Here is a 25,576-nt window from a genome sequence, read left to right as displayed (position 1 = left end):
ACATGACCTTCCTTTAGTAAACCAATGCTGTTCCTTGCAGAGTATAGCACGTTTGTCTACCCATTTCTGTATGCGAGTTCTTACCAACTTCTCTAAAATCTTCACTATCACACCAGAGATACCGACAGGTCGGTAGTTAGACATATCAGTTTTGCACTACCCTTGTACAATTGAACTATCATACATTCCTTCCATTCCTGTGGTATCATTCCTGAGCTAAGACTCAAGTTATACAAACATGTGAAAGGCATAGCAATTCGGCTGAACATTCCTTTAGCAAAAACAGGCTGATATTCCATCTGTCCCTATAGACAAATTCTTATGTAGGTTATGCAACAACTCTTCAATCTCATTTTCATGAACCTTCAACTCTTCATCCAATGTAGCAGTAGCACTGTGCACCATGTTACGTACACCTGGTTGATATATCTTAGTAATGTGAGCACTCATTAACTGAACAATCTCAGTTAATGACTGCTTACTTGAGTACCATCTGCATTCAGTAAAGTTATTCTTCCGTATTCATTCTTTCTTTTGCTTGTGGCATAACGATAAAATTCTTTTGGATTGCCTTTAGCTTGTATGGCCAATTTCTTTTCATACTCCAATTTAGCTTTCCTCACAATGCTAGTTACTTTTCTGACCTGAGCTTTATAAATTTCATAACTCCTCTCACTCCTATTCTCACGATATTCTTTCTACATCTTCTTCTTCTTGTGGATCTCTTGCTTATTAAGGTTGCATATCCATTTCACTCCCAACCTATTTATTCTTCAAACACTAAGGATGCATTCAGATAAGCTGATATTCAAGTTGCAGCACATGGGTATGGATGTCAGATTGGTCAACTGGATTCAGGATTGGCTGTCCGATAGTATCAGAAAGTTGTGTATGGTGGAGCAGTATCAAAGAAGCAGAAGGTTACAAGTGGTGTTCCACAGGGCTCAGTGCTGGGACCTATATTGTTTAACGTTTATATCAATGACATTGTCCATGGATTGCAAGAGGATATTCAGTTGTTTGCGGATGATGCGAAGCTGGGAAGGGTTATTAGTAATAGTGCAGATGTGGTAGCAATGTAAGAGGATTTGAATAAGCTAGACAGATGGGCAAATGAATCGGGATGTCAGTTTAATGCAGCAAAATGTAAGGTCTTGAGGTTTGGGACGCTGCATACCCTATAGGAGGAGCTAAACTGGAGGAAGTAGGGGAGACAAGAGATCTGGGGTTGATGATTGATAGAGAACTGAAATTTAGGGGACATATTGCAAAGGTAGTGAAGGTATCCCAGAGGATTGGTGCAATAATGTGGTTGGAGTATGGTTAGATGATAATAAAGGAGTGAATGTGTGTAGAAAATGTAAGGAAAATGAGGAATTAAGTGTATTTCAGGTTGTGAGTGTGATATTTTTGTCAAACTTCAGAATGAAGAAAATAGCGATATGACAAGAAATGGCGAGGTTGTACCAGAGAACTGTGAGGACATGAATGTAGAAAATGTGAATAATGTTATTAATACAGAGCAAATTATGAACAAGTCTACTGAGTGTACCAGCCAATAATAAAAAGTATGATAGGAAAAATAAGAGTACGAGTGTGAACGTAAACAAAATGAAGGAGAGAGTGCTGTATGGAGATCCGTTAGTATGAGGTGTGTTAGTAGAGGATTTGACAAAATCGCACCAACCTGGTGCGACCATCAAGGATGTAACTGAGTCTATTAGAGAGCAAAAGGAAAGGGTGAAAGAAATGGTTGTTGTGGCAGGTACGAATGATTTGAAAGGAGATAAAATGGAAATGGTTGAGGACCTGAATGAATTGTTTGAGGTAGCAAAAGAAAAGAGTGAGAGAGTTAGGATGATTAGTCTTTTGCTGCGGTATGACAGCGAAGTGTTTAAAAGGAGGGCCAAAATTGCAAATGACTATGCGTGGGTTATGTATGACGAGAGGTGTGGAATTTGTGGACGTGTGGAGTGAGTTCAATGGGCGAAAGGATCTGTATAAGATGAATGGCTTGCATTTGAATGGATTTGGTGTAAGGAGACTTGAAAAAGTGTTGTTGAATGAAGTAGATGTGCAGAATCAGGGAAACTAGATTTCTAGATTTATTAAGTGTGTGTGTGTGGGGGGGGGGTAGATATGCAGACCTTAGGGAGGCAGTTGAGTGTATGAATGAGTATAATATGCCCGAGCGAATAAGGACAACAAATCAGAATGGGATAGCTAGTATAAGGCACATCAAGGTAGGGATGGGGCTAATGCGGTCTGAAATTCATGTACACTAATGCTAGGAGTATTAGGAACAAGAAGGAAGAATTTTTGGCCTTGATTGGCTCTTCCTGGCCACAGGTTATTGGCATTAGTGAAACATGGCTGACTGTAGATGATATAGCTAGTGGGATTGAATGTGATGGGTATAGTGTGTTCAGGAATGACAGGGAGAATAAAAATTGTTGATGATAGCTGATGAGCTGCAGCCAAGGAGAATAGAAGTTGAATTGCAGGATAGAGAAATGAGCACATTTGACGCCATTTGGTGTGAGATTGTGGCTAGCAGAACAAAATATACAATTGGGTGCTGCTATAAACCAGGTTATGGAAAAGATAGTGGAGATAGTATGCACAAGCAAATAGAAGAAATGAGTGGAAGGAGGGTAATTATTATGGGAGATTTCAACTATGGTTGCATTGAGTGGAGTGAGGAGAGGACACACGGATGGAAGGAATCAGATTTTATGCAGTTATTAAGGGATAACTATCTGCGACAGCACGTAATGGAAAATACTAGGGGTCAGAGAGTGCTTGTCCTAGTCATTGCATCTGAGGATTTGGCTGTAACAAATATGACCACATTGCCACCAATTGGTGAGTGATCATAGGGTCTTGACCTGGGAGGTGGCTAAAGGTGTGCAATTTAAAATTAAGACAGGGTACATGTGGAATTATCGGGCTGGTAAGTATGACATGCTTAGGAGTTTGATTGGTTCAGTGCCATGGCATGTACAACTGCAAAGGCTAGAAGTTGATAGTGCATGGGAGGCAGTTCAAAAGTGTTTGCATGAAGCAATGGCTGACTGTATACCTAGAGTCTGAATAATAAATCAAGTAGGGGTTAAATGGATGAATAACACCATTAAGCTTGAGCTGCAAAAAAAAAAAAAAAAGGAAACAACTATGGAGGGAATTTAAGGAGAAAGGTGACCGGCAGGCACATGAATGGTATAAAGCACAGGCCAGAAGGGTAACGAGTGTGGTAAGAAAAGCAAAAAAGGATTATGAAAGAACATTGGCCATGCAGGCTAAAGAGAATCCTAAACAGTTTCTTCGATTTGTTGCAAGTAAAAGAAAAAATGTATATGGCAGAATGATTTTAATGAATGCCAATGGTAGGGAGGTAACTGAATCAGTTGATATAGTTGAGTTATTGAGTGAGCACTTTGCACGAATATATCATCCAAGTGGTGACATTGCAGAAATGAATGAACCAATAGATTATACAGGAATTGTGGTGAATGAAGTGGAGGTGAGTAGTCTATTGCATAACCTCAATGTCAATACCTCTGTGGGATTGGATGGCATACCAGCTCGTGTCGTACGTGAAGCGGCTAAAGAATTGTCAGTATCCTTGACCATTTTGTTTAATTTGAGTCTCGGGTCTGGGTTAGTCCCGAGGGGGTGGAAAGAGGAAGAAAATAGTTCCACTGCATAAAGGAGGTTCCAAGACTGCTGTTGTAAATTACCCACTGATTAGCATATCAGGAATCGTTGTCAAGGTCTTGGAGAAATTAGTCAAGAAAAGAATACAGGATTGGATAGATGAAAATGGGATATTGTATTGGGACAACATGGTTTTGTGAAGGATAGATCATGCCTCAGTAACTTGCTCACGTTTTATAACACAGTGACGGCTGAACTGGATAAGGATAATGGGTTTACAGTGCTTCTACTGGACCTTGCCAAGGCCTTTGACAGGATACCACATGGAACTCTAATCAGTAAACTGGAGCAGATGGGGATGGATATAGGTTTGGTGAGATGGATAGGAGGATGGTTGATGGAGAGATACCAGAGAGTGGTTTATTCAGGAGTTGAGTCCAAAGACAGCTTGTGACTAGTGGTGTGCTGCAGGGATCTGTTCTTGAACCACTACTTTTCAATTTGTTCATCAATGATATAGGAAAGGATCTGAGAGGAAGTGTTCACTTGTTTGCTGATGATGCAAAATTGGGTAGAGCAATTGTGAGTGCACAGGATGTCAAAATTTTGCAGGATGATTTGGATAGTTTGGAGGACTGGGATAAGGAGAATTGATGTCAATTTAATGTGGCAAAGTGTAAGGTTATGCATTTTGGGGTGAAAAGAATAGCAGCAGTATATCACATTGGTGGAACTGTACTCCAGGAGATTGATGAGGCCAGGGATTTGGGAGTGTTGGTGGATAGGGAATTGAAGTTTAGGGGGCACATTGCAAAAGTGGCTAAATTAGCTGATCAAATCACTTGGCTTCTCAAAAATACTTTAACAAGCAGAAACAAACAAGTTATTGTTCCTCTGTATTGAGTCTTGATAAGATCCATCTAGACTACTGTGCCCAGATATGGGTGCCAGGGTTTCTTCTTGATGGGGAGGAGGTGATCCAGAGACGAGTGACCAAGATGATAGCAGGTCTGTGGAATGAACCTTATGAGAACAGGTTGAAGATTTGTGGGTTGCAAAAATTGGTCGATAGGCAGAAAAGGGATGATATGATTGAGACATTCAAATTACTGAAGGGTTTCTATAAGATTAATCCAGAAGATATTTTTGAGAATAGGACTGGTGGTGGGAGGACTAGGGGCCATACATGGATAATCTGGGCAAGAATGTGGTTAGCAGGGGTGTTAGAGCTAGGTTTTTTACTTGGAGAGTGGTGAATGAGTGGAATAAGCTGCCAGAGTCTGTTGTGGGTGCTACGACGGTGAATGAGTTCAAGTTGAGGTATGATAGATACTGTGTGAATAGTTGTTCTCGACATGATGTTAGGGCCTCCCTCGATGAGTCTGTCGACTCCTTGGAGTTGCCCGGAATAATAATAATAATAATAATGAGAAGGACACTGACCTGCAGAGATAAAATGGTTATCATTCCGTTGTATAAGACTGATCAGACCACACTTAGACTATTGTTCTCAGATCTGGTCCGCAGGATTTGAAGGGGATAAATTAGGGTACAAAGGCAGGATATCAAAGATGGTGTCAGGACTGTACAATGTTAGTTATGAGGATCGGTTGAGAGAGTGTGGACTGCAGAGTTTGGTGGATAGAAGGAGAGGCGATATGATAGAGACTTTTAAACTGTTGAGAGGTGGTTACAGGGTTGACACTGGGGAGTTCCTTCGCTTGGTTGAACAGCGGGAAGGAGTAGTGACAAGGGGCCATCCCTGGAAGTTATGAAAGGAAACTGTGAGAAAGAGGGTGAGGAGTGGTTTCTTTGCATGGAGGGTGGTTGAACCATGGAATGCATTTCCTGATGGAGTGGCGAGATCGAGAAAGGTCAATGCATTTAAGGAGTGGTATGATAGACTTTGTGTTTCCTAGGAGGGACCTCTCTCCTAGGAAACACAAATGAGTCTTGATAGACTTGTGTTTCTTAGAAAGGACCTCCCACGATGAGTCTTTTGACTCCATGGAAGCCTGAATAATAATATCATCCAACACTCTTTGACCTTGAGTTCCTTCTTTTACATGCTGCTGGAGAAAGTTTTCTCACAACAATTCAATGAATTCCTCTTCTTTCTTATCATGAGCTTCTACCCAATCAATGTTTGGAAAATTAAAGTCTCTCATAATGATCATTCGTTTGGTATCCATAAGGCTAAATTGGCGATGCATTTCTTCGTCCCCTGCAAATGAGCTGCCAGGCCAGTAGTAACACCCCACCATATATTTCATTCTGTTAATCTCCACTTCACACCAGATAGACTCAAACTCACCACTACATGGGACATTGTTACTATCATTGTTTTCTTGTGTTTCTACCTTAACTGGACTCATTCATTCTTAACTAAGTCATTTGATATCATTAATAGCACTCCTCCTCCTCTCCTATCTCTTCTGTCATTTCTAAAAATAGTATATCCATTACTCTTGATTCCACTTACCATATCTGATTCTGATAGCCGGGTTTCACTAATGCCACATCGTATTCAATAAAGCAACGAACTCAACCCCTTTGTTTCTAATGCTCCTGGCATTTGTGTATAGACATAATAAATTACGACCTAGAATATTCTTATAATTAGATATGCAATCTATTTGGTCTTGTTCTAGAATTTTCTCTTTTCCCTCCTGAGACAGACTTAAAAGGTCTGAACCCAAAGTATATTTTTCTATGCCTTTGCCATATACATAACCAAGTTCTAAGGCATACCATAGCTGAATTTTTACACACATTTTTCCCATTCCTCCCTTGATTTGATGATCTAGTTTCCCTGACTCTCTGAATTAGGTCTCATAAAAGAAGTAATTTTTCCAGGCTACTGATGCCAAATGAATTTAAGTACAGGCCATTCTTCTTATACAAGTCTTTTCTACCATGAAACACACCCCCACACATCTTAAAACTCGCATCCATATCTTCTACGCAGCCTGCACATGAAATCATTTGCTATCATCGCCCTCCTCCTTAACTCAGCACTGTCATATCTGGGTAGTAATCCTACAATATTTACTCTCTCACATTTTTTTCTTGCTTCTTCCAACAGACCTTTCATATCTTCTCTCATACTATATTTGTCACTACTTAAATTATTAGTTCCTACCAGAACTACCATCTCTTTTACTTTTCTTTTTTGGTTTTCAATTACATTTGTCATATTTTTAATTTTCACTACCAGGAAACTAGAAGTGGTGACTCCCTCAGCAAGCACAAATTTTAAAATTGGGTCACCATATCATATCACTTATTTTTTCTTATATTTTAACTGACTTATCTTGTTGTTATTATGATCATTAATATTTTTATTACCAAGTTCAGTACATTCCTGGCTGTTCTTGTTCTGATCCTTTTTCTTATCCTAAGTTTAGTCAAACATTTTTCCACCTTTTCCAATTCCCTAGTCAATTTTCTCATAATTTCTTTTAATCAAGAAATTTTGAATGTCAACTTATCCTCAGATAAATTCATCATCACTGCAGCAGTACTTTTGTTCATCAGGACAAACACTCTCCTCAGTAGCAACAGCAACAACGGCAACTTTAGACACTGCATTGTTACGCCGAGTTTTCGGCGCCATTTTCAATAGTAGTAAAAACTAATAATGTTTCTACAATTAAGTTATACACAATTACATCGAAGAAAACACTTAATAAATCAACAAAAATCAGAACTCTTTCAAGAGCTCTCTAACAGCACGTCTTTTCACCTGATAGCCTTGACACCAGATCCCTGAATATGTTTCCTGAATTTCAGGTTTCTATCAATCATCACCCCCAGATTTCTTGTCTCCACTGCTTCCTCCAGTACAGCTCCTCCCATTGACCTAAACTTCAAGACTTTACATTTTGCTGCATTAAACTAATATCCCCATTCATTTGCCCATCTGTCTAGTTTATTCAAATCCTCTTGCAGGGCTGCCACATCTACACTATTACTAATAACCTTTCCCAGCTTGAGGGAGAAGAACATATAGCACATCAGTGCCATGTGTATGGTTGCAGCTGAGGGCTGAGAAAGGCTGGAGAAGCTGGTTCAGTGTGTTTGCAGCTGTTTGAAAAATGGAAGTTGGGCAGCTGTTGCCCTTGTTTTAATATGTCCCCCAAAAAGTTAAGGAATGATGGTTTCCAGTTCAGTGGAACAGTAGTATTTATTAGCCATGTAATGCAAATATATGTATATTTCCATTACACTTACATTCCATTTCAAAGCTTATTAAATAAGCTTGCTATTAAATGCTCAATGATTACTGATTGTCTAAAGAGCATACACATCAAACAATGGAATTCTTAAGGTAGTATTTTGTAATGATTTAACTATAATTTTACACAAAAATAAATAAATAAAATAAATGAATAAACTTACGACCATAAAGAGATATTAAGATAAAGATGAAGGCAGCAATACATTGCATCAACCAGTTGATCATCTTGATCAAGAAATAATTTTATTATCCACTGATTTGTGGGAATATCTGAAACTTGGTTTTTATTTCTTTGCCACTGTTCTTTAACAGTAGCTCCAATTTTAAGAAAACACTGCATAACAGCATCATGATCACCTGCTAAAAAACATTAAAAACTAGTTATTTCAAAAATCCATTCTTTGTTAGCTGAAATATTCTACATGGCTTATTTTGAATGAATACTCATATTAAAAAATAGACAAACAAATAACACACTACAGCCCGTGATATAATGAAGTTTCTTATCAAGATCAGCTATTTGTGCTCACCCAAATTAGAATATCAACCTAAAAAAGGATTTTAGGTTGATATTCTATCATTTTAAAGAAGAAATGTAATGAAAAGTCCTGTTACTGCTATAAAATTAAGAGGTTTTAAACAGTATATATATATATATATATATATATATATATATATATATATATATATATATATATATATATGTGGCAGTCTTAGTCCATATGTCAGTTTCTAAGATGGAGGCCAAGGGACACGGTCAACTGGGCAAGGAATAAAAGATGAAATATGCAATTCTATTCTGTTGATCTATTACCAGGTAAAAATGAGTTAAAAGAACGGTATAAACAAAAAAAATTGAAAAATCTTGCTTATAATTAAGTTTAAAACTGAGAACTTTTATTGTTAAAAGACCATAAGATTTAATGATTACAAATACAAAGAGCCAACAAGTTTCACTAGCCACTGGCTAGCATTTTCAAGGCTGTACTGGTGTGAAAACAAATGCATCAAGTTACATGAAAACTTTAGTAACTGTTAGGCCGTTACACTTGATAATTCGTGTTTGATGGCGTGCATGCGTTCAAATGCTTCAGTCAAAATCTGGTACACGACCACGTCTTGTGTAGTTTTTCGCATATTATAGTTCTGTTGAGCTGAGAGAATTGATGAGATATTTCCATATGTCTTTAAGAATAGCACCTTGATTTATATTTAAATTATTGCCTGTGCGTAGCACCACTGCTGCTTCTTTGAAAGTTCTGTGTCTGTAGTCATTCTCGATGTAAGGCATAGAACTGTTTTTCCAATCTATAACATGATTTGATGTTGAGAAATGATGAGCTAAACCAGATGTGATGATTCTATTGTGATTGACATCCCCCATGTGTTCCTTCTGTCTTATTTCAAAACTTCTAGAGGTCTGCCCAATGTAAGAAAGGCCACATGTGCATGGAATTTCATATACTCCAGGAAATTTGAAGAAAGGTACCTCATCTTTGGGAGATCTTAAGACTTGCCTGATCGTGGTAGTTGGTTTAAAAACCACTCTGATGTTATGAGCTTTTAACATTCTCGCCAATTTTATGGAAAATTATTATCAAGTCTTTATCATCTTCCAGAGGCTACAGCAAATACTATCAGATTCAATAGTACGATTATTCTTGCCTCAGCAAAACCACCAACACCTAATAATACTCCAGATGATAAGAAAGCAATCCGCAATTTACGTAACAACAAAGACATTATAATAACCAAAGCAGACAAAGGAAATTCAACAGTCATTCTCGACTCAAAAGATTACTTTAATAAGATTAACTTGTTACTAGCAGACAGTTCCACATACCAAGTCTTAGATAAAAATCCCATCACCTGGAGACTAATGCTCTTATCTGCAATATGGCCGGTTGGTCGGATGAACTAAAAAAACAAATTAAATCCTTACACCCTATTACTCCACACCTTTATGGGTCACTGAAGATTAATAAAGAAAATGTACCACTTCGTCCAATAGTTGATGGAAGATCCTCACCTACGTACTTACTAGCAAAGCATCTGCAAATTTAATGAAAGGAAAAATTAGACAAACAGAGACCTACATTAAAAACTCTCAATAATTTGTTGAAAAAATCAAAAGGATCAAAATATCACAAACTGACATTATGGCTATGTTGAATTTTTTCTTGACAATTATTTATAAGACTATTACACTTTTTTTATATAATCTTTGTCAAGTAGCTTTATTTTATCCTCCTACATGTTTTGCCAATTTTTCTATTGGCATCCTCAGAGAATACAAACTAGTAAGCTAAAATGAAGGTTACAGACTAGGTTATAACTGATGGTTCTAATTCATACAAAAAATTGGTATTGTGCGTGTCTCGTTAACATGATTTATTCGTTATGGCTCATGACGTAATTGTTATGAAAGTTCATTTCTTTGATGTTCAATGATCTGATTAAAGTTTTCCAAATTTCTGCTAAAATTAGACCTTGATTCTTGTTTAGGTTTTCAGTTTTACGGGCAATTGTAGCTGCTTCTTTAAAGGTTCTTAAATGGTAGTTATCTTCTATGTATGGCATAAGGCTCTTATCCCACTCAATGTGATGGTTAGTAGAGGCAAAGTGGCATGAAAGGCCTGAAATGTCTTCTCTGTTATTTCTGACATATTCTATGTGTTCTTTCTTTCTCGTTTCAAAGCTTCTAGAGGTCTGACCTACGTAACTAATACCACATGAGCAAGGTATGTTATATACTCCAGAGTACTTGTAGAAAGGGTAAGGATCTTTCGGTGATCTTAAAAATTTCCGAATAGTGTTGATTGGTTTGAATGCCACTCTGATCTTATGTGGTTTTAAAAGGTTAGCTAATTTTTTGGAAATGTTGCTGACAAAAGGAATCGTAATTGAACGTCATCACGTTGTCTATGTGGTATATCAGTAAAGAGAATCTTGTTATAGAGTCTTTTTGGGTAACCATTTAAAGAAAGTTCTCTGGATATTGTAGTTAATTCCGTTAGTAGGTCATCCTTGTCTGTCATATACTGTATAGCTCTTTTCTTGAGACTATGGATAATGCTAAGTTGCTGAGCTATGTGATGAGCTGAGTTGGAATGGAGGTAACGTCCAGCATTTGTAGGTTTTTCTGTACACAGACAGGTAGATACTATTATTGGTTTGTTTCTTTATTAAAATGTCAAGGAATGGCAGTTTTTCATCTTTTTCCATTTCTAATGTGAATTTGATGGTACTGTGGAAACTATTGATTTGGTTGAGGTAATTCATTAGTTCTTCTTTCGTATGATCCCAAATGATAAAGATGTCATCTACATATCTGTACCAAATTTTCGGTTTTGGAATGATCTTAGATTTTCCATGAATAAGTCAGCACAAGGAGGTGAGAGGGGGCTACCCATGACTTCTTCTTTCGTATGATCCCAAATGATAAAGATGTCATCTACATATCTGTACCAAATTTTCGGTTTTGGAATGATCTTAGATCTTCCATGAATAAGTCAGCACAAGGAGGTGAGAGGGGGCTACCCATGACTAATCCAGTGAGTTGTTTGTAGATCGTTTTTTGCCAAATAAAATAGAAGTTAAACAGTGACTGAACAAAGTAGTGATGTTTCTTGGGAACAAGTTGTCTAAGATGTTGATGACTTCAACCACTGGAATGTTAGTAAACAGAGATGTAATGGCTTGCTAGTATATCCTCTTCAAAGATAGGGATGTTTTTTATTTTATCTACAAAATGTTTTGAGTTTTTAATATAAGTATCTGAGACGTGAATATGTTGTTGTAAAATCTTCGCAAGATACTTGGACAGTTGGTAAGTGGGAGAATAGATTCCATCAGCTATTGGACTTAATGGTATACCTTCTTTATGAATTTTTGGAAGGATAAAATAAAGCTACTTGACAAAGATTATATAAAAAAAGTGTAATAGTCTGACATTATGGCTAGTTTGGATGTAGCTTCCTTATTCACTAATGTACCGGTTGTAGAGGTGGTCAACATTCTAAAAGATCTCTTCGATCAGGACATCACCCAGTTGTTTCATCATTGCCTGAAATCAAATTTCTTCAAAGTAAATAGCATAGTATACAAACAATCAGAAGGTCTAGCCATAGGTAGCTCCCTCTCACCACCATGCGCAGACCTATTTATGGAAAAACTTGAAAAGGACATTTTTTTTCCACCATTTCACTTAAAACATCGATTTGGTGAAGATATATCGATGACATGTTCATCATCTGGAAGGATACCATGGAAAACCTTCTCGTGTTTCTTAATAAAATCAACTCACTACATAATAAGATCAAATTCACTATGGAACTGGAAAAGAACAAAGAACTACCCTTCCTTGACATACTAGTGAGGAGAGAAGATAACAATGTCCAACTGTCCATTTACAAGAAATCCACAGATACAGGTAGACATCTACATTATTCGTCTAACCATCATAGATCATAAAAACACAGCATCATTCATATGCTCCGTAATAGAGCCTTAAGGTCTATTTCAAAAGAAGGAGATGTACAGAGAGAACTGTCGCAAATAACTAATACTCTATCTCTGAATTGATACCCTTCTAACATTTTAAACAAATTACTTTTTAAAGACAACCCCCAACAATGTGGAATGGAGTCCCAATATGTGTCCACAGCTGTCATTCCATATATTAATTCACTTTCCACAAAATTGGCGAGAATGTTAAAAGCTCATAACATCAGAGTGGTTTTTAAACCAACTACCACGATCAGGCAAGTCTTAAGATCTCCTTAAGACTTGCCTGATCTTAAAGGCATATGGAAATATCTCATCAATTCTCTCAGCTCAACAGAACTATAATATGCGAAAAACTACACAAGACGTGGTCGTGTACCAGATTTTGACTGAAGCATTTGAACGCATGCACGCCATCAAACACGAATTATCAAGTGTAACGGCCTAACAGTTACTAAAGTTTTCATGTAACTTGATGCATTTGTTTTCACACCAGTACAGCCTTGAAAATGCTAGCCAGTGGCTAGTGAAACTTGTTGGCTCTTTGTATTTGTAATCATTCAATCTTATGGTCTTTTAACAATAAAAGTTCTCAGTTTTAACAGCTTAGACGAAAAATGAAGAGTTTTTAATTAAGTTTAGTTTTATTGTGTAGAATTACGGTACGAACATAAAATTTGAAAAATCTCGCTTATAATTAAGTTTATTTTGATTGTCTGAAGAAGTATCATTTCAGCATTTTGTGTGCGGTTATTTAATTTAATACGCATTAGCAAGATATTTTGACTTCTATTAAACAGTAAGACTAGTTGTTTGTTTGTTTATTACATTGTTTCCGATATTTGTGCATGTTACAGTTACCAAGTGCAAAGAACAAGTTTCAGTAAATAAAAGGTATGTATTCAAAATTTATAATCTTAATCGTATACTAAATTGTATACGTGACATCTGAATTAATTTAAATAAATTTCAAACTCTTAATTATCTCTCAAATGAAACAAATTGCTAAGTACAATTATATAGAAGTATAGAAATATTTCACTATTGATATAATTAAGAATTTTTTCAGTACTATTTTTCAAATAGTACTGAAAAAATTCTTAATTATATCAATAGAGAAAACTTTTTTTTAATTTTATTTTTATATTTATATTTCTTGTTTCTATTCTTCAGAAATGGATAATTCAAGAATATTAATTCAAAGAGACAAGGAAAAATATGCTTGGATGGGTATCTTTATGTTAAAGACAAGATTGATAAGAAAGGTTCAATTCAATTTTGGCGATGTGAAAATAAAAACAAAGTATGCAAAGGTAGAATCTGGACAAGTGTCAGTGATGGATCACTAATTTCTGAAAAACAGAAATACACATGTAGCAGTTCTGGAAATACGGCCAGAGTAATAATGCAAGAAGTTAGTACAACAGCCAAAAAATTAGTGGAATGACAATGAGCAACCCATCACAAATCAGAACTGAAGTTCTACAAAATGTTTCTTCTGCAGTAGAAGGAATGATTCCAAATCATAGCAGTCTGTGCAGAAATATTCAAAGAAGAAGATTAAAAAAATTTAAAAGCCCCAATTAATCCTGATTCTAGGGAAACAATAATTATTCCTGAAGAATACTTAAATTATGAATTCAGTCCATCACAATTTGAACGTTTTTTATTGGCTGATTCTGGATCAGAACAGGTCGACCCCATGAGAATATTAATTTTTGGTCGTGAAAGCCATGCAGTGTGGAGCCAAAGCATGAGTGAATTATTTATGGATGGCACATTTTTACTTTCTCGCCCTCTTTTTTGCTCAAATTTTTGTTATTTTGGCTAGAAAGAATGGAGGTCATGTTTTCCCTGTTTTATATTGTTTATTACCTAATAAGACTCTTGAAACATACACAAAATTATTTTATATGATACATGAAATGTGGCCATTACTAGATCCTGAAAATATAAATGTTGATTTTGAAACTGCCATTCATCAAGCGTTACGTATAGTATTTACACAAGCTAACATAAATGGTTGCTTTTTTTCATCTTGTACAAAATCTTCGTAAGCATTTAGCTTCATGCAGTCTTTTAACCAGATATAATTCTGATGCGCAATTTGCTTTAAATTCAAAAACGATCACTTCGCTTACTTTCGTTCTAGAACAAGTTATCCAATGAATTTGAACCAATTTTAGAATGGTTTATGGACACATACATAGGTCATCTAAGGAATAACAGAACCAGGGCTCCACCGATTTTTCCCTGAAACATTAACATTTGGTCTGTGTACCAAAGAACAATAAATGGAAGCGATAGGACAAATAATTTTACAGAAGCCTGTCATCGAAAACTGCAATTGCACTTTGGCAGCAGCGCAAGTCATCCAAATTTATGGATTTTTATAAATGGACTACAAAAAATTCAAAAAACATATGTTGATTATGAAAGAGCAGTAGCAGGTTTTCAACATGAGCACAAACGTAGACGTTATGATGAGGCTGACCAAAGAATTTTGAAAAACGTTATTAATTACGATAGGGAACGTATAATAGAATATTTACGTGGTATTGCATATAACTATAATCGTCATCGTCGTCATCGTAGCATCCTCTAGCAAGAGGGTTGCAGCAGATGAGCAGCTCTTCTCCATTTCTGTCTATCTGTCGCCTCCGTCATTCTTAAACCAGTCCATTCCATGATGTCATTAAACCACTCTCTAGTTGGTCTTCCACGTCTTCTCTTCCCCTCAACTTTCCCTTGTAATATAGTTCTTGTCAGTTGTCCCAAAGAACCTCTCAGAAGATGTCCTGCAAATGTAGACTTTCTCTGCATAATATTCTTTAGTAGTGTTCTTTCCATCCCAACTCGTCTTAAAACTTCTTGATTTGATATTCTTTCTGTATAGCTAATCTTTTCCATCTTTCTATAACACCACAATTCCAGTGCATTAATTCTTTCCATCTCTCTCTTTCTTAGTGTCCATGACTCACTTCCATAACTTGCAATACTCCAAACTGTTGCTTTAACTATTCCAATTCTAACGCCTATTTTAGTGTTCTTGTTTATTAAAATTCTCTTCATTTCCATAAATGCCGATTTAGCTTTGCCTATTCTATTTCTAATGTCCAACTCTGAAGTTCCTTTCTCTGAGATCCAGCTACCTAAATATTGAAATCTTTCCACTTCTTCTAAAATCTTTCCTCCACATCTTATCTTTACATTATCTCCTATTTTTCTGCCCATTATCATTATCTTGGTGTTTTTTATGTTAATTCTTAGTCCATACTCTTTACAAGAGTTTTCAATTCTTTGAATAATTTGTTGTAACCCATTTTCATTTTCTGCCATCACTACTACATCATCCGCATATCTTAAATTATTAATGATTCTTCCGTTTATTTTTATTCCTTCTTCTACATCCTCAAGTGCCTCTTAATTCATAACTATAATATGAATTAATAAATTCAAAAAAATTGTCTTGAATTTCATATACTTTTTTGTTTTATTGTGTGTGTGTGTGTGTGTATATATATATATATATATATATATAACATTTGTAAATATGTTTGTTAATTACAAAATAATATTAATAAATGAATTAAAACAAAACTATATTTTTTCTTTATTTTAATACTGTGCAATTATACCTTTTCATTTTTAAATCATTTTCAGACCAATCTTTCTTAAACGATCCTACAAATTTTGATATATGATATAAACAAAAATATATAATATAAATATTTATTAACTAGCTGACTTGTTTTTTTGTATGGGAAAGTTCAATATAACTTCTATACAATTCGTAATTCTACACATTAAAAATAAACTTAATTATAAGTGAGATTTTTCAAATTTTATTTTTATACCATTCTTTTAACTCATTTCTCAAAAAAATATTATTTAAATTTACCTGGTAATAGATCAACAGAATAGAATTGCATATTCGATCTTTTATTCCGTCGCCCAGTTGTTGTATACCCGAGGCCAAAACTGTAACTTTTCATAAAATTAAGATGATATAACATAAGAAGTGAATAATATTTATTCAAAGGCCACATATTTTCTATTAAAGAAAATTAAAAATTTTCTTTAATTCTCACTATACCATCATTAAATTTTAACTAACATGCTGAGTTTGCTAAACTGTTGTCATCTTGAAGTCTAGTGATTAGAATGGAAATAGACATACACGCACAAGACTCCAATTATGTGAACAACCATCTTAAATTTTTTTTTTTTTAAATAACAAAACCTGTGGTGCAATCATAATTAAAAGAAACACATGTATTAACCAGTGAAAATTATTAAATTGTAAATATTTCATCCTAAGTATCTTAGGACATCATCATCTCATTAAATGTGCGTAACGTGCACATTTAATGAGATTCCATTGTAATCATGCACCCTAACTGTATGTTATTCCTATTATTGTTTTAAACTACTGTACTGATGATGTCCTAAGATACTTAGAATGAAATATTTACAATTAAATAATTTTCACTGTGGTTAATGTGTGTGTTTCTTTTAATTTTAACCATCTTAAATTTCATGCTCGGTTTGATTTAAAATACTAACAACTTTTATGTAAACCATATATATTTCAACCATCTCATTAAAAGTGGCTCCCTAAAAACAATTTTTGACCTGATCTCATAAATAACAACTTTACTCAAATAAAATAAAACTAAAATATGTTTCAGAAAAATTATGGAGACTACAACTGTGTTAGAAATAATTATTTTAATTTCCATATGTTTCAACTTTCATATTAATGTCATCATCTGGAGTATACACATATATATACAGAGACAAGCTATATTACATTTCACATAGTATGCTAAAGAGACAATGATTTGATCAACAGCTATTCTACTGGCTTGACCTTTAGTGAAAAAAAATAAAATAACTACATCAAAGCTACATTCTGTTTATGGCAACATCAGAGAAAAAAAAAAATACATATAGATAGTTTTATTACAGCAAAAGTGATGTGCTAATTTAACATGAGAATTATTATATTAGATTAAGGGGATATTAAATCCCACATTGTTTCAAAACCAAATAAGAAACTCAAAGATCGGAATCAAAGAGTTTCATGGCGAATATAGTAAACTATAAAAGTATCGGCAACTTGTAGCAAAGGTGGGTAAAGCTCTGATCGATATTCTTAGTATTTCCCATAATGTAAAACACATCTCCTAGGAGATGTATGATGTTATACATTATGGTGAGAGGTCACTACCCAGACTGGTTTCAATCTTTATTGAGGTTTCATCAGTGAGTAGCTAGACCAAATTAATATCAAGGGTATAACGAAAAGAACTTATATATGTTGCTATATGAGTTGTCAAAAAGGTGCACCCATTAAATTACTTAAATATAAATAAAGAGCCAATAGGCTTCATTTCGGCGATATAACATTATTTAAATTAAGGGGATATTAAATCCCACATTGTTTCAAAACCGAATAAGAAACTCAAAGATCAGAATCAAAGAGTTTCATGCCGAATATAGTAAACTATAAAAGTATCGGCGACTACTAGCGTAAGCTAAAGCACATAGTACAAGCTAGGGCAACTCATAGCAAAGGTTGGTAAAGCTCTGATCAGTATTAATTTGGTCTAACTACTCACTGATGAAACCTCAATAAAGGTTGAAACCGGTCTGGGTAGTGACCTCCCACCATAATGTATAACATCATACATCTCCTAGGAGATGTGTTTTACATTATGGGAAATACTAAGAATAGATCAGAGCTTTACACACCTTTGCTACTAGTTGCCCTAGCTTGTACTACGTACTTGTACTACTTGCTTTAGCTTACGCTAGTAGTCGCCGATACTTTTATAGTTTACTATATTTGGCATGAAACTCTTTGATTCTGATCTTTGAGTTTCTTATTCGGTTTTGAAACAATGTGGGATTTAATATCCCCTTATAAATAATGTTACATCGCCGAAATGAAGCCTATTGGCTCTTTATTTGTATTTAAGTTATTATATTAGATTTAAGATCCTGAATTGCCTATAGTCAACACTTAGGGAAAAAGGTTATGTGGGTAGAATATGTGCCTTGCCTGCAAAGAGTGCTGTGATATTGGGAGGGAATTTGTCCTGTAATCCAACTATTACAGGACAAATGAAAGTTATGAAATTCTTGTGCTCTAGATTTCTCTCCTTTAAAACCAAAGTCTGGATTAGATACATTGATGATGTTTTTGCTATCTGGTCCCGTGGCCGCCAGACATTAGACACTTTCCTCAGCCACCTAAACAAACAACGAAAATGCATACAATTCACAATTAAGATTGAAAAGCGGAACACACCTCCTTTTCTAGATATACTTGTCACACATCTTCCTTTTGGCAGTCTTTCCTTCACTGTTTACCAAAAACCTACACGTACTGGCCAACATATATGCATAAACCCTACTACCACCCAACACAAAAACTAAGTGTCAATAACATACTAAAAAACAGAACTTTGAAGATTTGCTCCAATGAACAAGAACTTAAAGATGAATTAAAAGTTATCAGCAATACATTCCTAAAAAATGGCTACAGCCAAAATACTATCAACAAAATTCTTCACAAGACTTCACTTAAAAACAAAAATAAACTAGACTACAATAAAACTGTAACCTTTCCATATATTAAAGGGATATCAGATAAAATAAAAAGAATACCACAGAAATACAACCTTAAAGCCACCTTTAAACCTCTTGCAAAATTAAGGAACTTAACTCATCCAAGGATCCACTTTTTTTGCTGGCCCACTCTGGAGTATACTGTATTCATTGCACCTGTAATTTGCCTTATATAGGGGAAACAGAACACACAATTCCTATCAGAAAAAATGAACATAAATGGCACATTAAATTTAATAACTATGGTAAAGCTGGCCTTTCTGATCATGTCCTGAATACTTTACATAGAATTTACTAGAAAAGCACCTGTTGTTTACATCACACCAAAATGTGGTATGAACGTAAATTTAAGGAGGCTTGTGAAATTCTTATCAACCACCCTAATCTTAACAATAATGATAGTCTAAAAATCCCAAGAATATGGAAGGCACATATTTCTACCCACAACATTTTTCCTTAAGAGTTGACTATAGGCAATCCAGATCTTAAATCTAATATAACAATTCTCATGTTAAATTAGGACATCACTTTTGCTGTAAAACTATCTATATAAATTTTTTTTCTCTGATGCTGTCAGAAACAGAATATAGCTTTGATATAGTTATTTTATTTTTTCACTAAAGGTCAGGTAGAATAGCTGCTGATCAAATCATTGTCTCTTTGGCATACTATGTGAAATGTAATATAGCTTGTCTCTCTCTATATATGTATATACTCCAGATGATGACCTTAATATATGATGGTCAAAATGTCGGGAAATTTAAATAATTATTTATAACATGGTTGAAGCGCCATAATTTGTCTGAAATGAAAACTAAAATACAAATTCGTTAAAAGCAAATAAAAACTTTCTCATTCAGTCAGAGTGAAATCTTTGGCCTTGTCATGTGCTCCACTGCATGGTATATTTCACTCTAAGCATAAATGTGGGTAGTACAAAATGACAGATCAAATATTGTAATCTAGACTCAAAACTGAAGGTCACTTAACAAATTTTTGTAAAGATATTCTATACAGATTTCGTAAGTTTGAAGGCTGAAGAGAACACAGCGACAACAGGCAAAGGAGACAATACATAAAATGTCCTCATGTTTACTATGTTTTTGGCTTTCTGCCCATCATCCCTTCCTATCAGATTAATACTATCATTAAAGAAATAAGGAAATCAGATATTCTGGTAAAAGAAAATGAAAATGTGTTATTGAAGGAGGTTTAAACAAATTTCTTTTTTAAGGAATTAACCTTAAAATCATGCAATTTCTCTATATGTTTCAAACATGTTCAAAGTAGTTTTGACTAAGCTCAAAGCCTTTCATGTTTTTATTTTGCTCTGTTCATCACTTCAGTAAAACTAAACTGAAACTTATGAGTATAAAAACTTATGGATGTTTATTTAAATAAACGAACAGCCAGAAAGTTTTATGCAGTCATAAGTTTTATATCATCATAAGCATAAAACCATTTTTTTAAAATGATTAATACTGACACAGTCAGCTGTCAATATAGCAAACTCATAGAACCAAAGAAATAGTATGTCATAGGAGAAAGTCTGATACAGTGAACCTTCTTTAGCATAACATTAATGCTATGGAAATTTAGCTAGGTAGACCAATTTTGACACGACATGTTTATTACAGCAAGAATTGACTATAATATCTTAATAATGCAGCGGGAATGAGTGATGACAAGGGGCCACCCTGGAAAGTACGAAAGGAAGCTTGAGCAAGAGGGTGAGAAGTGGTTTCTTTGCATGGAGGGTGGTGGAACTGTGGAATGCATTGCCTGACAGAGTGGTGAGAGCAAGAACAGTCAATGAGTTCAAAGAGTGATATGATAGACTTTGTGTATCCTAGGAAGGACCTCCTGCGACGAGTCTCTTGACTCCATGGAGGCCTGAATAATAATAATAAGCGCTTTTTTTTTTGTGGGGTAACATTCTTTGTGAATTTTTTTTTTTAATCTACTGGACATGAAATTTTTGGAATACGAGAAACAAAAGATACTTACCACTGAGCACTAATGTAGCTTTTAATCCTAAGAGCACCACCTTTCTCAACAATATCATGTCGCACACAGGTGCTTCATGTCTGGTAGTGCTGAAATTATAAACCACTCCAAAGTATACTTAGCAGATATGGAATGCAACAATAATATATGCTTTTTTTATACATTAATTTTTTGTCAATTTTACTTATGTTAAGCAATCTCCTAATGATGCTGTTAGTCATACAGACAGCAAAACATATAGAGGAAATATATCTAGTATAAATAAAAAATATATATGAGAAAAATCTTGATATTTATTATTCAATAATATATGTTACCCTAGAGCAGTAATGGCGAACCTATGACATGCGTGTCAGCACTGACACACTTGAAGGTTTCAGGTGACACACCTTGGATGTTGAAAAATATTGGTATTCTGATAAAAAAAACTGCAATAAATCATGCAAGATCGCTTCTCACTTAAGGTGAAGGTAGGTTTGTTCATTGAAAGAACTTTCTATCAGTAGTCAGCAACAGAAAAGGCATTAAATGTAATGTAAATTTGTAATTTCAGTTTATTAAATTAATTGTATAATATGAATTCATAGATTTTATATCAATGTCCTATTAAATAAATAGCCTAATATGATATGTATAAGTCACCATCTATGATTTCTATGATTATGTTGTTACATTTATAATGCATGTATGCAAGTGGCACATCAACAATGTCAATATTTAAAAAAAAAAAAAGTTTGACATACCTGGGTAAAAAGGTTCGCCATCACTGCCCTAGAGTATGTATGGGTTATTTTCATTGGGATGCACCTTGATGCATCCAAAATGATGTATTATCCAAAAAAAAAAAAAAAAAAGAATCTGTTACATACAAACATGCTATTTTAAAATAAATGCATTCCTGATGATCTACGGAAATCCATCTTTGTCACTATTCCCAATATTCTAAGAAAACTTTTGAATGTTCAGAATATAGACTATTAAGTTTAACAAGCCATGTTGCAAAATTACTACTGAGAATAATCATAGAAAGAATAAAAGGCACTTTGTCAATAGGAATAGAAGACACTCAATCAGGTTTTCAAAAAGACAAAAGTACAAGAGAGAAGGAATTTTCAATTTGAAAACATTATGTGAAAGAAGCCTCGATAACCAGAAAAGCATATATCTTTGTTTTATAATTACAAATATATACTGGAATCAAATGGCCTCAATACAATATAAAAATGCATATTCTGACAACTTTGAAATCAAAAAAGGAGTAAGACAAAAATGTGTCTTATCACCCTTATCACATAATATATATAGTGAACAAGTTTTTAAAGATATTTCAGAACTGAAGGGTGTAAAAGTTGGGGGTAGGAACTTCAACAACTTCAGGTATGCACATGACACAGTCCTTGTAGCTGAATCTGAAGATGATCTTCAAAACTTAGTTACAGAACAGAAATTTACAACAGAAGCTTACACATGAGATTAATTATTAACCTAAAGAAAACAAATAGTGCATGATTATATCAAAAGAACCAATAAATAAGAAATTAAACATAACTGTTAACAAAAAAAAAATTGAACAGGTTCAGTCTTTTATATATTTGGGACAAATGTTTACAGATGGAAGAAATTCCTTTAAAGAAATAAAAAAATGAATAGAGATAGCAAGAAAAGCCTTTATTGATATGAAAACAATTCTAACATCCAGAGACATTAACAAAGACACAAGAAAAAGATTAATAAAATGCTATATCTGATCATGTCTTCTCTACAACAGTGAAACATGGACTCTAAATAAAGAAGCAGAGAAAAAATTAGAAGCTTTTGAAACGTGGACTATCAGAAGAATGTTGAAAATATCATGGACAGAGAAAATGAAGATGTTTTAAAGAAAGCAAAAATGAAAAGAACATTAATGAAAATAATTAAAGAACAAAAACTTAAATATTTTGAACATCTAACTAGATAAGAAGGCATTTAGAAATTAATATTAGAAGGGAAACTGGATGGAAAAAGAGGGAGAGGTAGACCCAAGAGAATGTGGTTTGAAGACATTAAGGACTGGACTGGCGTGAATTACCATAAATTTTCCAGAGCAGCAAAAGAAAGAAAAAAGTTCCATGACATGGTTTGCCAACCCCCCTTCTAAGGAATGACACTTGAAGAAGTCATATAGACAGCAAAACGTATAGAGGAAATACATCTAGTATAAATAAAAAAATGTATATGAGAAAAAACTTGATATTTATCATTCAATAATATATGTTACTCTAGAGTATGGGTTACTTTCATTGGGATGCACCTTGATGAATATTATGCCTTTCTCCACTTTCTATTAACTGTAGTGAATTACGTGTATTATCCAAAAAAGAATCTGTTACATATAAACATGCTATTTTAAAATAAAAACTGATTTAATTAGATAAGAAATTACTATTCTCATAAAATAAATATTTTTTATGCAACTATATCTAACTACATTTCTATCCACTCCACCATCTTTTTTATAAAGAATCTTTCTTTGACTTAAAGAAACCATGTCTTAAGAACTGACATTATTGCTAATTTTCTTGTTAATTTTGATATGACAAATCAACAAAATCTCCACAGTGCAGATTTTTCATAAAATCTCCACTGATTTTATGAAAAATCAGTTTTTTTTTTTAATTAAACAAAATGGCAAAGTCTTCCCCTCCCTTGTCAAGGCATATCTTCTCCACTGGTACTTATTACAACATCAAACTCCCTTTGTAATAAAGAGTCTGACTTTATGTAATAGCCAATTAAATTATTTTCCCCCTATTTTTTCTGGGTATTAGTTTTTATTAATCACTCCAAGCAATTGGCTTTATAGTTATTCTTAGTTCATTATTCAAATATGGCCAAACCACTTATCTTATTTTTTCTGTTATTATCACTTATCTTATTTTTTCTGTTATTTATTATGGCAATTTAGTTTTAATCTCATATTTTTGTTATTTTCCATTTCTGTTCAACTGGTTCTGCCTCAGGCATTTTATCTTAAAGGCTTGAAATTTTCTTTCTTCTTGCTTCTTTGTGATCAAGTATTCTGAAGAGTACAAGAAGACTGATAAGATAAATATCTTTCATACTGTAGTTTTATTTTCAGCTATATGCCCATTTTGTTGTTGTTGTCTGCTCATGTCCAAATTTACTCTTTAATATGATGTAGTCCAGATTATACTGACTGACCAAGTAAGTGGAACTACTTAAATCACCCCATTAGATGCTATTACTTATAATTTCTGGGTTTCTACTTATTTCCACTGTCTTATTAAAGTTTAGCTTCATAATGCCTGGCATTGCCGACCTGGTTAGCATATCCGCTCTCCAACCAAAAGGCTGCAGGTTAGAATTCCACCGTGGGCATGGATGTTTGTGATTATCTGTGAAAACACTAGTGGTTGTGGTGGGCCGTAGATGGCATTGGTATAGATGATGATGATGGTAGTTATGGTTTGGTTCACTGTAGTTGGTAGATTAAGTGGTGGAGCCAGAAAGCTGTAGAGTAGGTGCCCTTCCTTGATGAGTTTTTGGACTCCTTGGAGGTGTCATGTAACAATAGTTAATTATTATTATTCATGACACCTCCATTTTGCATACTTCATTACAGCTATTTAAGTTTTGTTCTGTGAAAATTATCATATCTGCATTTAAAAATAATCTGCAGTTTGCTAATTCAGATGGAGAAACAATATTCATTTTATCTGTAATTCGAAGAGTAACAGTATCAGCCAAGTGTTTTTTTTTAATGTTTATTATTATTTTTTAATGTAAATTCAAATCCAGGAAATATTATAAAGCTACAGTACATGAGCATTAGTACCATAGGAGGACTAAGTGTAAGATAATCTGGAAATCCTGCTCTAGAAAAGATATATTGAATTTTACAATGACATCTTTCATCACCTAAATTTAAGATTTATACTAAAAGAGAAATATATAACCATAGTAGGAATAAGTAGAATATAAGTAAGTTAGTGAAACATGATCTCCCCTTAACAGATCCATGCAAATAGTACAGAGAATACTGCAGTTATCAACCATTTCTGTATCCTACTTCTCATCAATCTCTGCAGAACCTTCACTACAACTCCAGATATACAGACTGGCCTATAATTTGAAGCTACAGCCTTACCACAACCTTTAGGGAGTGGAACGTCATGTTTAAAATTATTTTAACTTTATCTTTGAAATCAAGAATCTAAAATAGTAATTGAATTATGGTCGGTTTGAAAGCTACTTCCCTCCTCCATTTTTTTTTTCTACTATCATACCTTTAGCAGAAACTCTAGAATTTTTTTTACCAGAAGATTCTCATGGTAGATATATTAAATACATTTAAGTCACATAATCAGAAACAGAACTGCCATTGGGAGTCCACTGTCTTCTCTTTGGCATCCCTGAACATTTAGAAACTCTGATTTCAGTATATTCATCCCCTTCTCTATTATTATTAAAATCTAACTGCAATGGAATCAGAGACTAATTATGGGAAGTACATACTATCACACAGTC

General features: G+C 34.3%; 1 protein-coding gene across 3 annotated transcripts in view; it reads right to left on the bottom strand.

Annotated features, from left to right (window-relative positions):
• Window positions 1-25,576, bottom strand: part of lin (protein lines homolog) — a 109,666-nt gene that overhangs the window by 13,195 nt on the left and 70,895 nt on the right. For 2 of the 3 annotated variants that reach the window (XM_090402972.1, XM_090402974.1), the window contains 2 exons: window positions 21,047-21,135; window positions 8,059-8,257 (listed from right to left, as the gene is read on the bottom strand). In XM_090402972.1, coding sequence (XP_090259098.1) covers window positions 8,059-8,257; window positions 21,047-21,135 — 288 coding nt within the window. The remainder of the gene's footprint in view (window positions 1-8,058; window positions 8,258-21,046; window positions 21,136-25,576) is intronic. The other variant, XM_090402973.1, reaches the window with a different exon arrangement.

The sequence above is a fragment of the Typopeltis vanoorti genome, chromosome 13 (assembly GCF_054136105.1).
Source record: "Typopeltis vanoorti isolate ZY-2024b chromosome 13, IOZ_Tvanoo_1.0, whole genome shotgun sequence".
Taxonomy (NCBI): Eukaryota; Metazoa; Arthropoda; class Arachnida; order Uropygi; family Thelyphonidae; genus Typopeltis; species Typopeltis vanoorti.
This window is presented reverse-complemented; position numbering and strand designations above follow the sequence as displayed.